Source organism: Grampus griseus, assembly GCF_964374135.1.
Source record: "Grampus griseus genome assembly, chromosome: 15".
In the NCBI taxonomy this organism is placed as follows: domain Eukaryota; kingdom Metazoa; phylum Chordata; class Mammalia; order Artiodactyla; family Delphinidae; genus Grampus; species Grampus griseus.
The window spans coordinates 80,439,637-80,456,945 of NC_139009.1; the positions used below are offsets into that span (position 1 = coordinate 80,439,637).

The following is a 17,309-nucleotide window of genomic DNA, read 5'->3' on the forward strand; positions in this document are numbered from 1 at the left end:
TCAGGCAGAAGCAGCATGTAATACTTTGATATGGAGAGAAATGAATGGCGACATGGTTCTACACAAAGGAATTAAGGACACTGGGAATAACTGCATGGGTAAATAGGTGGTATTTTTCTATTCAGATACCGTTAAAAGACAGTTGACTGTTTAAGCTAAAATAATAACAGTGTACTGTGGGGTTTATACCATGTATATAAAAGTTAAGTGTATGACAATAGTAGCATAAAAGCAGGAGGGGAATAGCAGCATTATTCATAAGTTCCAAGGATGAACAACCCAAAAGTCCACCAACAGATGACTAAACAAAGGGTGGTATATACAGACAATGGAATATTATTCAGCTTTAAGAAGGAAACTCTGACACATGCTACAACACAGATAAACCTTGAAAACACTATGCTAAGTGAAAAGCCAGACCCAAAAAGTGGTTACCTGGGGCTGGTGGGATTGGGGAATGGAGGGAGTCACTTAATGGGTACAGAGTTTCTGTTTGGGATACTGTAAAAGTTCTGGAGTTGGATGGTGGTGATGGTGATTCAACAGTGTGAATGTACTTAATGCCACCTAAAACTGGTTACAATGATACATTTTGTGTTATGTGTATTTTACCACAATTGTAAAAACAGCAAACCACTGCATTGCAAAAAAAAAAAAAAAAAAAAAAATCCAGGAGGGGAGAAATGGAAATATGCTATTGTAAGGTTCTTATACTATGTGTGGGGTGATATAATATCAATTGAAATTAGACCATGATACATTGAACATGTGTACTGTAAACTAAAATAACCACTAAATAACAAAGCAAGCCAACAAACAAGATAAATTGGATTTGAAAATACTCAATCCAAAAGCTGTCAGGAAAAAAAGAGAGAGAATTAAGGACAGATGGGGCCAATAGACAACAAATAGCAAAATGATTGACAGAAACCTAACCATGCATATGGCAAAACTTACCAGTTTGTACATTTTAAATGTATATGGTTTATTGTTATCAGTGATCAATTATACCTTAACACAGCTCTTAATAAAGTAACACAGGAGGCTGTGCATCTCTCCTGAAGTGCTGAGCTGTTCAGAGACATTGGTGTTGGCATATACGAGCATTCTATGTGTTTGTGTCTGTGTGTGTGCCAGGTATGGCTCTCAAACGATAATATGGCCTTTCTCACAAAACGTTCAAGAATTTGTCCAAAGTTAGGGAGACTTTACTCTTCTTTGGATGATGCTTCAGCTCAAAGCATTTCAGGAACTCTGCATTTGCAGTAACCTTCACAGACATTTTATGACTCACTAGAGATAATTAGTCTAATCATGTTGTGTAGTGATGCCGAAATTGGACTCCGCATACTTGGTTGGTTCAGAATATCAAACTCAATGCCAAGAGACAAGGAAAAGGCAAAAGGTCCACTCAGGCTCTGTAGGAAGTTCCGTCAAGGAGCTCTACGGGAGTTTTGAGCATTTTTTTTTAACAAGTGGAGAAAGAGACAATGCTCATTTTTATTGGCATTGTATTAAATAACTGGCTGGATTTCCCTGTAGTCATTGGTGATGGTGAAGTACACAGGTTTGGAGTTACAAAGGCATTAATCTTGGCTCTGCCCACTCCTGTGTGACCCTGGACAAGACATTTATTATCTGTGCCTCAGTTTCCTTATTTGCAAAATTGGGATAATGATAATACCTACCCAATGTGCTGTTGTGAGAATTAAATGAGAAAATATATGTAAAACACTCAAAACTGTGCTGACACATAGAATGTAATGATAGCATAAAAAAAGTTTGATCCATTTATTTATTCTTTTGTTTATTGAATGCTCACTACACGTAGCTCTGTGCTAGACAGTGAGTATAATGACGAAAAACAGACATGGAATGGCCCCTAATAAAGCAGGATCTTGTACCATTTCTTGTTCAGGAAGGGTAGAAAATCAGAAGCACATGGAAGTATAATTCCCACCTGGGGAAGTATAACTAAGGAAAGGTGTGAGCTCCTGAGGTTTTTGGGGTAAAGGAAAGCCTCGCTGAGGAAATAACATTGGAGCTGATATCTGAGGGTTGAGGGGGTGAGTTAATGAGATGAAGGGTGGGAGTAAGGGAAGAATTTACGCTAGGCAACAGAATAGCGCATGCAAAGGTCCTGAGGCAGGAAGGAGCATGGCACTTTAGTAGAGCTGGAAAAGATGAGTGTGGCCAGAGCTCAGAATTCAAGTTAGCAATTGGCCTGTGATGAGTCTGGAAAAGTACCTCAGGACCAGACCATGCTGGGTCTGGAGTCCATGGCATGAGAAGTCAGTTTTTTTTTTTTTTTTTTTTTTTTTTTGCGGTACGCGGGCCTCTCACTGTCGTGGCCTCTCCCGTTGCGGAGCACAGGCTCCAGATGCGCAGGCTCAACGACCATGGCTCACGGGCCCAGCCGCTCCGCAGCATGTGGGATCTTCCCGGACCAGGGCACGAACCCGTGTCCCCTGCATCGGCAGGCGGACTCTCAACCACTGTGCCACCAGGGAAGCCCGAGAAGTCAGTTCTTAATTTCAGACCAGTGGGAACCCAGTGGAAGCTTTTAAGCAAGGGAATGATAAGATCAGATTTGTATTTAGAAAAAAACCACTTTGACTATTGTGTGGGAAAAGATTGGAGGGGAGGGACCAAGTGAGGATGAGGGAAGAGAGTTAGGATGTTAATATAGACAAGAAATGAAAGAATATTGGACTAGGGTGATAGTATGTGAAGATGATGCTAAGTGGGCAGATCTGAGGGAGAATTCAAACATTGAACCTGGCAGGACTTGGGTTAAAGAAGATATAAGTGTCAAAGCTAAGCTCCTAGATGAATACTGACGAAGCTGATTAATAAGCAGCAAGTGAGAGTGCTAGAAAGGGCCAGTATTTTGTTTAACTCAAGCATACGTTTTCTCATGTGTAGTGAGCTCTGTATTTTCTAGACAAAAAACACAAACAAAAACATCTGCATAAGAGTAGCATGTAATGCTTCCACAAATCAGTGTTAAGGCTCTCACTGAAAAAATCCCCCCAAAATGTGGAAGAAGAATTATTTCATTAGGATTCTGTAGATGTGGTGCATTTAATTCAGGAAGGTTATTGGAATGTAATACAAGATATGATGAAATGTCAAAGCTAGAATCATGTTAGAAAGTGACTGTGTTAAATGAAAATAAAAATTCAACTTATCAAGATTTGTGGGATGCAGCAAAAGCAGTGCTTAGAGGGAAATTTATAGCATTGAATGCAATTAAATTAAAAGAGAAGACAGATCCAAAGTCAATAAGCTTCCACCTTAGGAAACTAGAAAAAGAGGAGCAAATTAAATGCAAAGTACACAGAAGAAAAAAATGATAAAAACTGGAGCAGATATTAATGACATTGAAAACAAAATCTGTAAAGAAAATCAACAGAATCAAAAGCTGGCTCTGGTTCTTTGAAAAGATCCATAAAATCAATAAACTTCTAGTCAGGCTAGCTAAGAACGAAAGAGAAAACACACAAATTACAAATACCAGCGATGAAAGAGGAAACATCACTAGGGATCCCATATTAAGAGGATAGTAAAGGAATATTATGAACAACTCTGTGCCTACAAAACTGATAACCTGGATGCAATGGACCAATTCCTTGAAAGGCACAATCTGTCAAATCTCCCACAAGAAGAAACAAACAATCTTAATAGGCCTATATCTGTTAAAGAAATGGAATCAATAACAAACAACTGTCCACAACAGAAAGCACCAGGCCCTAAAAGTGACTCCTGAAAGCATCAAGAGACAAGTGACTCATCACATGCAAGTGATCCCCAGTACAATTAACAGCTGATTTCTCATCAGACACCATAGAGGCCAGAGGCAGTGGGATGAAATATTCAAAGTGGTGAAAGAAAAAGTCTGTCAATGAAGAATACTATATCTGGGAAAATTATCCATCAAAAGGAGGAAAGATTAACACATTCAAGATAAAAACTGAGAGATTTCATTGCTAGAAAACTTGCCCTATAAAAGATAATAAAGAAAGTCTTTAAGGATGAAATGAAAGGGTATTAGAGAGTAACTTGAATCCACATTATAAAGATAACTACATGGGGGGCTTCCCTGGTGGTGCAGTGGTTGAGAGTCCGCCTGCCGATGCAGGGGACACGGGTTCGTGCCCCGGTCCGAGAGGATCCCACATGCCGCGGAGCGGCTGGGCCCGTGAGCCATGGCCGCTGAGCCTGCACGTCCGGAGCCTGTGCTCCGCAACAGGAGAGGCCACAACAGTGAGAGGCCCGCGTACCGCAAAAAAATAAAAAAAAAATAGATAACTACATGGGTAAATATAAAAGACAGTATAAATGTAGCTTTTGTTTGAACTTATTCTCCTATTTGATTTAAAAGACAACTGCACATGGCAATAATTAGAAATATGTGTTGATGGGCACATAATGCATAAAGATATAATTTATATGAGAATAACAGCACAAGGAGTGGGGAGAGAATGGAGCTATATAGGTGCAAAGCTTTTGTGTACCTATTGAGATTAATTTGGCATTTATCTGAACTAGATTGTGGTAAGTTAAGATATTAAGTGTAGTCCTGAGGGCAGCCACTAAAAATATAACTCAAAAAAATTTAGTAAAAGAAATGCCAAGGGAATTAAAATGGTATACTAGAAAATATCTTTTTGGACACAAAAGGCAGTAATAGAAGAATAGAGGAACAAAAAAGTTTTAAGACATATAGAAAATAAATAGCAAAATGGCAGATGTGAATCCTACCATATCATTTACTATATTACATAAAAATGAATTATACACTTCAGTTAAACAGCAGAGATAAACACATGGATTAAAAAAAAATGTTCCAACCGTATGCTGTCTACAAAATACACACTTTAGATTGAAAGATGCAAATAGGATGAAAGTCAAGGATGGAAAAAGACATACAAATAGTAACAATCAAAGAGCTGGAGTAGCTATGCTAATTTTGGACAAAATAGATTATAAAACAAAAAATTTTTACAAAGAGATATCTGATAATAATAAAAGGGTCAAGTTACCAAGAAGGTATTATAATTGTAAACATATATGCACCTAACAGCAGATCTTTAAGCAAAAACTGGCAAATTGAAAGGAGAAATAGTTCAACAATAATAGTTGAAGACTTCAATATCCTACTTTCAATAATGATGGAGGGACTTCCCCGGTGGTCCAGTGGTTAAGGCTCCATGCTGCCATTGCAGGGGGCACGGGTTAGATCCCTGGTCAGGGAACTAGGATCCCACATGCCGCAAGGTGGCAAAAAAAAAAAATGAATGGAATAACCAGGCAGAAGATCAATAGAAAACTTTAACAACACAATAAATCAACTAGACTTAATAGATATCTATAGATATCTGTTCCACGCAACGGCATTATAATACACATTCTTCTCAAATGCACCCAGATTATTCTCCAGAAGAGACCATATGTTGGACAATAAAATAAGTCTCAATAAATTTAAAAGGATTAAAATAATACAAAACATGTTCTCTGTTGATGCAAGATCAAAAAAGTGGCAAATATTTTAATTTCCCAAGGGAAGCAGATTCAGATCTCTGTCTTGGTTTAATTCTAGTATTCCCACTCTAAGAGTTGCCATTCTCACTGCCGCAAGAATTTCAGGTTCTTAACCTTAAATTCCCAAACTCTATTAATCCTTTGCTCATTTCTTAATCTTGATTTTTCCACTTTATACTAAACATCTTGAATTGGTCTGTGTTTCTCTTGCCATGTCATGCTATCTTTTAAAGAAATAGTTGCCTCTGGTATAATTTGTGGCCTATGTCACTGATCCTCAACTATTTTCAATTTATTTTCAATGTCATTTTAGACATAGTCACATGAAATGTGTGGCTTTCGAAATTCTTCTCTTGGAGTCCGTGTTCTACTGGTGGGTTCTTCTTAGCCTTTTGCAGGTTTGTCATGAGCTATTGCTCCTTATCTCTCAGTGTCTAGTTGCAGGTATCATCAGAAAGTAAACATTCTTCCTGCAGCTGCCTCATCCACAGCCTACTTGTAATTTTTTGTAAGCTTCCTTCTTTCAGAATCACGGGGCAGAAGAAAAAAAATTAGAAAACAGAACGATATCTTTGAGAGGCATTAGCTCCTCTCCCACATCCTATCCATTATCCGTGCTTTATGTTCTTTATTTTTACATCTGCTTCTTTTTTGCCTCTTTGTTCATTTAACTTCCTTCCCCTCCTGCTTACACCCCCTGAAGATTATAGGAGTTAGAGAACTCAGGGTTGGGATCGTTTTTTTGCTGGTTTATTGAAGTTGCATAAACCATGGAACCCTTCTTTTCAACAGATTCTACTTTGATTTTTACAAGCATTACAAGTAGGAAGTAAAAATCATTTTCAGGGGAGAAAGGGCCTAGAATTCATCAAGATTCTTTCCCAATCTCCCATGAACGTAATGGTTGCACATCATTCCCAAGATTATTCAACAGTCCGCTCGGGGCAGACTCTATAGCTGCCAGTTTGGACTCAGGCAGATATTAGAGATGTGACTTCAGGCACGTCACTGCATCTCCTTGTACCCCTGCCCTCGTGTGTGCACCCCCTGGGGCACTCCAGAGAACCTTTACCCCAGTCTGCCAGGTGAATCAGTTGTGCAGAATATCAGTGGGTACCTTTCTCTGCCCTTCCATCTCCTCCTCCCCCTGGCTTGGCTCCCCTCCCAGTGCCAGGCAAACGTGCTCAGCCCTCGGTGCTTTAACAAGTGTCTATGAACAGAAGATATCAGTCAGTCAGCAAGTGCAGTGCACAAAGTGTGTAACTGCCCGGAGACAGTCTACTCTCCTGAGCCACGCTGTCAACACCTGTCTCTTGGGCTCCCGACCCAGGTGGGCCTTATCATCCCACCTTCAGAGAACCCTCAGTCCTACCAGCTGCTGCCTGCTGAGCCTGTTGAAATCTCACCCATCTCACCAGCAGGAGTGTCTGGATTTCTTTCCCTGGCAGTTGCCCCCTTTCTCCTTCCTCTCTCTCCCTTCCCAGCTGTCCTCAATTCTTCCCCCCCCCCTTTCCTTCTCTTCTCTTCTGTTTCCCTCCTTCCTTCCTTCCCTCCTTCCTTCCTTCCTTCCCGCCTTCCTTCTTTCCCTCCCTCTTTCCTTCCTTCCCTCCTTCCCTCCCTCCCCTCCCTCTCTCCCTCCCTTTCTTCCTTCCTTCCCTCCTTCCTCCCTCCCCTCCCTCCCTCCCTCCCTTCCTTGCTTCCTTCCTTCCTTCCCTCCTTCCTTCCTTCCCTCCCTCCTTCCCTCCCTCCCCTCCCTCCCCTCCCTCCCTCCCTCCCTCCCTCCCTCCCTTGCTTCCTTCCTCTCTCTTTCCTTCTCTCTCGCTTGCTTGCTTGCTGTTGGACACCACTTCCAGCTTCTTTGTAACTGTCTCACGGTGCCACTTCCCACATGATGTGCTACTTTTCCTGTGCCACTTCCCACGTGCCACTTTCCACATGGTAGCCAAGGGCTGGTTTACTGTCTCATGACACTTGTGATAACAGGGATGTTGGACAGTGTGTACCAAGCTGTGATCTATCAAATAAAAGCCCTACAAAATGTTCTGTGGAGAAAGGGCTTAGACTAAATGCCTTTAGGAAATACTATGCATGCCTCTGCTCATGGTGAGACCCCACTGCTGATTCCTACAACAAAGGCTTTGACAAGCCCTTCATTGAAAAACCTGTTGAAACTGTTTATTTTCAAGCTCTCCAAACTTTTTGCTAAGGAACCCTCTTTCTGAGTAATAGCCACTGACATGCAGTAGAAGTAGAGTCTGTGGAACACACTGTGGGAAACATTGAACTTGATGCTCTGTGAGGTTGGTTCCAGATCTAGAGCTGTAGTTTAGTCATTAGCTGACTGTTCCCTTGAAAGGCACATGGGCCACGGCAGGAATGAGGTGCTGGACAAGTAACTTTCAGTGGAGGAGGATGGGCCTCTTAGTCATGGTTCTTCAGAGACACAAAACCAATAGGATATGTGTATATTTAAGTGTGTGTGTGTGTGTGTGTGTGTGTGTATGTGTATGTATACATGTGTGTATAGAGAGAGAGATTTAAGGAATTAGCTCACATGACTGTGGAAGCCAGCATGTCCAAAATCTGCAGGGCAGGCCAGCAGGCTGGAGACCCAGGGGAGAGCTGGTATTGCAGTTTGGGTCTAAAAGCAGAATTCCCTCTTCCTCAGGGGACGTCAGTCTGTCTTCTACTAAGGCTTCAGCTGAGTGGAGATGCCCACTCACAATACGGGGGATTATCTGCTTTACTCAGAGTCTGCTAATTTAAATGTTAATCTCACTTTTAAAATACCTTCATAGAAACATCTAGAATAATGTTTGTCAGATATCTGGGTAGTGTGGCTCGGCTAAGTTGACACATAAGATTAACCATCGCCAAGGGGAGGGTAGTTATGGTGACTCTAAGTCCTTGATGGCTGTGAGCCTCTAGAGGAGGAGTGGGCACTGATGGACTGTGTCCAGTTTGTCTCTTTGCCGTGGCCCTGGCTGTAGCCGTGATGTTTCGAAAGCACTGGCCGGTAGGTCTTACTCCTTGAAAAATGTTCTGAGATTGATAAGTAGGACAGGGGCCGGGTGGCAGGTAAGTTATCCTGTGACATGGATGTGATCTGCCCATGGATTAGAGAGAATCTAGGATGCACTGTGAGGTCACATCTCTATCATACATAAAGGTATTATCCTTGGCTCCATAGGTGAGAATTTATGTGGCACATTTAATTAAGACAACTGCAGGGGAAAGGGAAGGACCCCTTAGTGACTTGTAATGAATGGATGACTCCCTCGCCACTCCTCTCCTCTCCATGGGAAAATGAGGCTCAGATGGGGGTGGTGTAATTAGCACTGAAAGTGAAAAGATTTCACCCTTTCTCTCCTTTCTTCAGCTTTGGGGCACCTATGCTCTTTGGTTTTGTATGCTTGGCTGCCCCTCCTTTCCTTTATGAAGTTCAAGTTGCTTTGGGGTCTTCCTCCAACCCCTTTTCAGAGGGTAATTGGGAGCCTGAATCATACCCTCAGGGTGACTGCACTGCCTGGTCCTGGGTGAAGCTACAGTCAAAACTTAGTCTCTGGCTCTTTAAAAATCCCTTCTTAGAATTTGTTTGATGTGTTTTTAGGAAATTCTTTTATGATTGGCTTGAATTTATAATTGATAAAAGGCTCTTGTCTTTTCAAAAGAAAGCAACCCAAAAGAGAGCAAAGCATGTGATGGGTGTGTGTGTTGCTATGGAAATAATTGAATGAAAACTTTATTTCCTGCTTACACCTATTGATCATAAAGGAGGGAGGAGAATAAAGTAGGAGTAAAGAGGAGACAAAGGCTTAGAATGTAATCAACAATAATTGAGGAAAAATGGTCACCCAAAGGGTTTCTCCAAGGAGGCTGACCCCCCTGACGAAAATGCCTCCAATTTCCTTTTGCTTTTTCCCTGCGATGCAGGAGAACTTGCAGGAGAACCTTGGGATCAGAAGCTCTGGGAAACCTCTGATTTCAGTCCCCTGTGCAGATTGAAAAGACACTTTGTGAATCACGTAGAAACCAACTGCTGACATCGGGGATGGTGTCCAGAGGGGCTTTTGATGCCAGATTGGTTTAAAGTTCAAAAGCCAAAATCAAGCTTCTTTGAGAAGTTCCAGCTCCAGTAGGTTTCAGAGTGCGTTATTTAAAAGCTGTTCTATTAAAATTTGAGGACATACGTAACATTAATGGACAGATCCTTTATGTGTTATTGAGAAATAATTGGCTCTCAAGTGTTTTATTTCTTCAAATATTATTCTAATTATATATCCCCTTAAATATAGTCATGGATAACTATGGGTAATATTTTTGTTTCCCATTAAAAGTATAATTTAACATGAATCTGTCTGACAGAAGCATAAATGGAGCGATCGCCGAATCATAATTTAGAAAGCTCTCTTCATCTCACCCTAGTGTTGGCTGCACAGTATAATCGCCTAGGGAACTTTGAAAAATCTCAACGTCCAGATCAGTTAAAACAGAAGCTAATGCATGGGGCCCAGGCATCAGTATATTTTTAAACTCCTCAGAGGATTCCAGTGTGCAGGGTTGAGAACCACTGATCCAAGTGAAAATAAACTCTGTAGGGCTGGTGGACCTGATACGTGGTAGTACCCGTTTTAAAAACCACCTCTCTGCACAGCACCTTCTCCTGGTTCTCCAGAGGCTCTACTGGTCCCACTGGGGCTAAGAGCTCAGGCTCCTTTCTGCCTTCCTTGCAGGGGCCTCATGCAGACAAATGTTATCGGCCTCTCTCTGGAATAAGAAAGCCCTCATTTGTAGCATCTGCTGATTTTCAGATTTTGTATTATGCTCCCGGCAGGCATGGTCAGTTTCACCACGCGATACCACTGAGCCTGGAGTCAGGAGGGAAAGGGGCACAGTCAGCTCTCACGGGCCAGCTCCAGACACCATGCCTCCTCTGTGCCCACCCTCAGATACCCCACTCTCCCTTAGGTGGCCATAGGGGTTTTGAGCCACATGGATAGATACTTTGCTGTTTGTATGATAAGCTGGCTTCTCCGGTGTTCTGCTCAGGTAACATAACACCTCCTCCCCCTTAGAGAGTACAGATAAGATTTGGCAAACACCAAGGGAATGCGCCTAAGGCTAGGGATATTTGGGCGATTGGCCTTCTTGCTGTAATTGATCATGTGAGCCTGAAGTGAGGCATAGGTACAGCTCCAGGCGCCTGAGCTGACCTGAGGTTCTTGAGCCTGCAGAGTTGAGAGCCAGGCTCTGAATCAGGATAATTTCACCAAGTTAACAGGGGAGCTCCTGTCCGTGATTCCCCTCGCCCCTCGTTACCAGGCACTTTCACATAACTCTTCATGTTGAATCACTTCGACACCCTTAGGAAGGCCAAGCAGATGCTATCTGCAGGTGAAGAATTGCACTGAAGCTCAGAGAGGTTAAATGGGGTGACTCACCCAAGTTTGAGCAACTTGCCCAAGCTAGTAAGTAACGGGGCCAGGACTTGAACCCAGAGCTTCTGACCCTACGGTTAATGCTCTCCTGCCTTGCCTATCAGCCACCTCCCCCTCTGCATGGGTCCAGTCAACTTAGGTAGCAGAAGAATGAAATGAAAAGTAGCAGATTCCTGCCTTCCAGTCTTGTGGACCAATTCTCTGCCAGTCCTGCTTTGGAAAGCATGCTTCCTGAAAAGAATGTGAGCTAACAAAGAACATGTTTCTTTAAAATATTAAGCTGAGGATGACATATGAAAGTCTTGTGTCATATGAACGGCTGATGAATTGTGATTCCAAAACTACAATTAGGAGCAACCTCTGCCGAAAATGAGTCGAATCCAGAGGACGCCTGGGGCTCTGAGAAGTGGCTACAGAAATACGGTTTGAAATCCCAGAAGCTGTCATTTTATGATGTCATTGCTGACTGCTCCTTCCGCCATGCTGATGGAGTTGTTGATATAAAAGCCAAACCAGAGGACGAGTCGGTGCAGACCAGTGCGGTAAGTGAAGTGAACCCCTAGACGGGGATGCCCTGGGAGGGGCATCTAGGACCAGGGCTGGACCCAGGGCAGGACCAAGGTTGAAAGGCAGCATGAATGCTGCCTTTGAAGAAGGATGCCCCTCTGTTCCCTGCCTTACACTTTTCTGAATGCTACTTGTGGGAGTGGAGCTCAAGTCTGAGAATGGCTTCTAGATATAAGTGAATTAGACAATCATTATACAGAAGCCAGGAGCTGTGCTTATAGAAATTCAGGCATTGGGTCAAAAAAGAAGCCCTTTGTTTCCCCGTATTGAATGGAAGAGAGAAACTGCTGGTGAATATGCCCCAAAGCAGGCATTTCTCCGGTCCTCTTGGACCGTCACTGTATTGGAGCTACATTATTCAAGTGGCTGCCAGCCAGCATTTACTGGATTTCCAGTAAACATAAAATTATATTCTCTAAGGGGTTATAGCGTGGTAAGGGTCTATGCTGTAAACTTTTGAAAGGTGTACAGCTTCTCAAAATGCCTGGCTCTGGCTCGTAGTGGAAGGATAATGATCTGTGGTAGTGGCTCCTAACCTTTAGGGTGCATGAGTCACTGGGTTGGAGGCCGGGCCCAGGAAAGTGCATTTATAACAATCCCCAGAGGATGCTGAAGCTGCTGATCTGGGAGCCACACTTGGAGAAACACTGGTGTGTAGAGCAGGACCCAGAAGACTGTCCGAAGTTTAGAATTATAGAAAGACTGAAAAGTGTCTCCATATGAAACAGAAAATCAGGGTAAAATGAATATTGTAAATTTGTAAAACTGAGGGAAATCTCTTTTAGAAGTTAGTGAAAACCCAGATACACACTGAAGTGAGAGCTAAAATGCAAGCCACAGAGCAGACATGTCAGTCACAGCAGCCCAGCAGAGACTACTTGGAGAGGAAATCAAGGTCCTTCCCAAATGCAGTGTCCCTTTATGTATTCTCTAAGGCTCTGATTCAGTGTCAAGATCATCATTGCGAAACCTCTCAATCCTACAGAGGTGAAACCCCCGTCTCTCTGACACTCCCTCTTAGGCTGCATGGCCACTGGTTCCACACGTCCACCTGAGGAAGCGCTGTTTTCCTTTGGGGCCACGTTAGCCACATGACGTTGTGTTTTTGCCCTCTGATTGCCGTTTACAATGAACTGCAAGGAGGAGAATGTCAAAATTGAATGAGAAAAAATGCAGAATTGACGCAAGACTTGTTTCCTGGCTTACATATTGGGATCCAGAGTAATTGCTACATTGCAGGGAAATCTCATTTGTGGGTTTCCTCCCTCAGTACCGTTTTCTGCTTTTGTAGACCTTATTCAGTAATGTTATTAGTTCAGGAAATCATACCTAATTAAATTTTCATTTTTAAAATACGTTAGGCCCTGGATATTTTAAAATATGAATTCGTGTCAATTTGAACATAGCTTACTGCAGGCTCCCAACAGTGTGGTATGCACAGGTCTTCTCTAATACTGATTTTTTCCTTTGCTTTCTTGACAAATTTAAATGAAATTTTACAGGGATGGTTTGAAGAATTTGGCTTTATAAATGGGGAATTTTATCTCAAACTTCTGACACTAACAAATTATAATATAGTAAAAGTTGAGAAGTGTACAGTATAGCTGCCCTCGTTCACCAATGAAAAAGGGACAATTTTATTATTTATTATTATTTTTTTTTGTGGTACACGGGCCTCTCACTGCTGTGGCCTCTCCCGTTGCGGAGCACAGGCTCCAGACGCGCAGGCTCAGCGGCCATGGCTCACGGGCCCAGCCACTCCACAGCATGTGGGATCTTCCCGGACCAGGGCATGAACCCGTGTCCCCTGCATCGGCAGGCGGACTCTCAACCACTGCGCCACCAGGGGAGCCCGACAATTTTATTTTTAGTATTTGGGGCTACGTATCTGAAACTGGATTTATACCTAAAACTGTGATGTGTGTATAAGGTAGAAAGAAACTGAAGCTGTGAAATAGGTTGATTCTTTAGGGTTCCCCCAGACTCCCACTGGGAAGGACCCCCTAGACTTTTAACTATAAAAACTGCTTTGTAGGTATGGATCCAGGAAATTGAGACACTGAGAAATAAACAACGAAAAATGCCTTGTTGTGTAGCATTTCTAAGATGGATGAGCAGGGGAGGAGAGGAGACAAAAATGCATTTCTAATTAGGGAATTTGCAGGCAAAGTCTAGTAACTTGATGTCTTGGGGCACCCCTTGAAGTCACGTTGCATTCATGGCCACTTATGTTGCTTGAGCACAAAGCCAGCCCTGATGTTCAGAAACCCACTCTAGTCTCATCACTTATTCCTCCAACAAATATTTATTGAGCCTTCACTATGTACCAGGCAGTGTGGTATGGTGGAAAGTACACCGGAGTTGAATGAGAAGACTTGGGTGTAAATACTGCTTCTACCAGTTACTAAATATGAGATGTTGAGCAAATAATTTAACCTGTTTGAGTCTCACTCTGCACATCTGTAAAATGGGTGGTGTAAAGTCTAAATTTGAAAATTGCACGTAGAAGCACGATGCCTGGCACTTAGGAGATGCCCACTAGATGTTGCCTTCCTTGTTTTCTTTATTACAAACATGGTGAGTCAGAAAGGAGCATTTATGGAATGCCTACTCACTTTATATGCAAGGTGAATATTTGTGCTCTTGTATCACACATGAGAAAATGAAGTCCCAGGGCCTCCAAGGGGTTAGACAACTCAGCTGAGATCTCGTGGCAGGTAGAAGCAGGGTTTGAATTCACATCTGTTGGGCTCTCAACACTGTGCTTTTCCCATTTGGACACTCTGGTGCCGGACACCTGTGTTCTCGTAACTTCTGGTCTGGTGTGTTTCCATTTGGAAATGCACAGGGCACAGTTGGGAGATGCCACGTGATGGGATTCAGTGTAGGGAGCACATGGTGAGACTGAGAGAGAGGATGTGTTTCTCCTTCCATCTTTGCACTGCGGTGGAGACATGGTTCGCCTCCCTGCCTGCCTTGAGAACATCAGGACTGATCCCATTATGTGCTTCAACCCTGCCTACATCAGTCACCCCTGGACTCCTGGATTCTCATCCCTGTGTGGCTCTGGCATCCCTTCTTTGAGCCTCTTCCATCCCCCACTGACTCCTAAAACCTCTCCACTGTGCCCTCTGGAACTGGAAGTCATCAGCAGACCCTCCGTAGCCTCACATACTCTGAAATATTCCCTTCACCTGCTTGTCTGGGTTCTTGCTCAAGGACCCTAGTTTCTCTCCCATTCTCCCTGGGTCTGTGGGCACAGAGGTGGGTGGTGACCTCCTTGCTTCTCTTTGCTGTTTCTTGATCATTCTCCCTCCCTCTTCCCAGGTCATCAGAATGTACCACCCAAGGTACCTTCTGTATCTGACATCCACTGAGCCTCAGGTCACCCCCATCCATCCTTGGAGATTATAGCTTCTGGCTTGCTGTCACTGGCTCCAGCTGTTTCAATCCTTAGTGATGTCAGTTTTTTGTGGATGACCCTTCCCATACCCAGACCTTTCATTTCTCTGACCTGTTCAATGACTTTCTCCTCCATTCCTTCTCTTCCATCCTGCCATGGCATACCCTTGACCTCGTCATGGCAAATAACTGTGTAATCATAACCCACATAATCAATTCCAAAGGTCCCACTCTTTTTAGGTCATCTCCTCTACTACACTAATTCCAGTCTTTCAGCCCCATGGGGATATACAGCTGGTTGTTTCTGTGACCTTTTCTCTGTCCTCTATCCTTTGTCCCTTTCATAATCCTCAGCTACTCCCCATGCCTTACATTCTTGCACTCATCTGGCAAAACCCCAACCTTTGTTAAACCCAGCCTTCTGCCTTATACTCGTGCAGTTGACTCTGATGAAGGAAACTGGAGAAAAACACACAGCCACCTGGTTTCACTTTAAATTCCCGACGTCTGATTTCAGGCAGATCTTTTGTGCCGCTGCCCCGCACTCTGCTGGGGTTTACAATCCACTCTGACTCCTGTTCTCTGAGATGCCTGCCTCCTCTCTCCTCACACCTCCAACACCTCCTCCTCCCCACCCGCTCTTAGCAGGAGACCTTGCTTCGCAGTTCACCGAACACTGAAGTGAACATCCGTGAACATTCGCCTCCACGTTACAAATCCCCGGGGCATCTGCACCTGTACGCTCTACCCCTGTTTCTTCTAGGATGGCTGAATCGTCCTCACCAACCAACCCTTCCACGTGTGCACTGACCCCTACCCTCTCTTTCATCCATTCTCCCCCTTTCTAGTCTGTGTCATTATTATTGTCCTCATTTCTAGATCTTTCCCGTCAGCATAAAAAAACATGGCGGTACTTCTCCCATCTTAAAAATACAATTCTTTGACCCCCGTCTTCGTCTCTGGCTCTGCCTCTTTTGCCTTATTCCTCTGTTCATTTTTGGAACCCAGTGCCTCAGTAGTTTTGTAAATTCTTTTTCTCTAATCCCGTAGTTCTCCCGTGCTCTCTTGAATATACGCCAATGAGGCAAAGGTCTCACTCTCCGAGGATCCCTGAATTGCTAAATTCAGAGGTTAATTCTCAGTCTCTTTCCTACTTGACCTGTTATCACCAGTTGCTGTTGTTGGTTACTTCCATGAAATTCTTTGGCTTGCAGAAAATACACTGTCTTGTTTTTCTGCCTAGCTCACTGGCTAACCTTTTTTTTTTTTTAAATCAGAGAATTTTATGAAACATTTTATTTTTTAAAAAACTTTTTATTGGAGTATTGTTGTTTAACAATGTTGTGTTAGTTCCTACTGTACAGCAAAGTAAATCAGCTATATGTATACATATATCCCCTCTTTTTTGGATTTCCTTCTCGTTTGGGTCACCCCAGAGCACTGAGTAGAGTTTCCTGTGCTACACAGCCGGTTCTCATTAGTTATCTATTTTATACATAGTATCAATTGTGTATAAATGTCAATCCCCATCCCCCAGTTCATCCTGGCTAATCTTTCTCAGTCTTCCTTGTTATTTCGTTCTCATTTTCCCAACCTCTATCTGCCGAAGGGCCTCAAGGCGCAGTCCCTGGACCTCTTCTCTATCTGCTCTCATTCTCTGGATGACCTCATCCGGCCCCGTGGCTTTTAATACTGTGTGCGTGCTGGTGACTTCCAACTTTAAATCTCCAGCCCTGAGTCCTTCCCTGGCCTTTGCCGGACTACTTGCCATGTTACTGGGATGTCTAATAGGCATCTGGAACCTAACACATCAACACTGAATCCCCATCTTTCCCTTCAAGGCTGCTCTCCCATAATCTTCCTCCCATCAATTTATTGCCACTCCACTCTTTTAGTTCTTTGGGCCAAAAACCTGGAGTCATTCCTGACTCCCCTCTTTTATCTCATACCCACATCTGACCTCTCATTAAATCCTGTCAGTTCTACCTTCATAATATATCTGTAAATCAGCATCTGGCCACTTCTCACTATTCCTACCCCTGGGCCAAGCCGCCTCACTGATCTCCTGACTCTGCCCTTGACTATCTACAGTCTATTCTCAGCACAGTATCCACAGTTATCCTTTAAAATGAAAAAAGGGGACTTCCCTGGTGGCGCAGTGGTTAAGAATCCACCTGCCAATACAGGGGACACAGGTTCGAGCCCTGGTCCGGGAGGATCCCACATGCTGCGGAGCAACTAAGCCCGTGTGCCACAACTACCGAGCCTGCGTTCTAGAGCCCGCGAGCCACAACTACTGAGGCTGCGTGCCACAAATACTGAAGCCCGCACGCCTAGAGCCTGGGCTCCGTGACAAGC

At 43.5% G+C, this 17,309-nt stretch overlaps 1 protein-coding gene across 1 annotated transcript in view; it reads left to right on the top strand.

Annotated features, from left to right (window-relative positions):
• VWA3B (von Willebrand factor A domain containing 3B) overlaps positions 1–17,309 on the top strand; it is a 252,388-nt gene that overhangs the window by 128,767 nt on the left and 106,312 nt on the right. Inside the window, exon 11 of the mRNA XM_082671774.1 lies at positions 11,334–11,524. Within this exon, the coding sequence (XP_082527900.1) occupies positions 11,334–11,524 (191 nt within the window). The remainder of the gene's footprint in view (positions 1–11,333; positions 11,525–17,309) is intronic.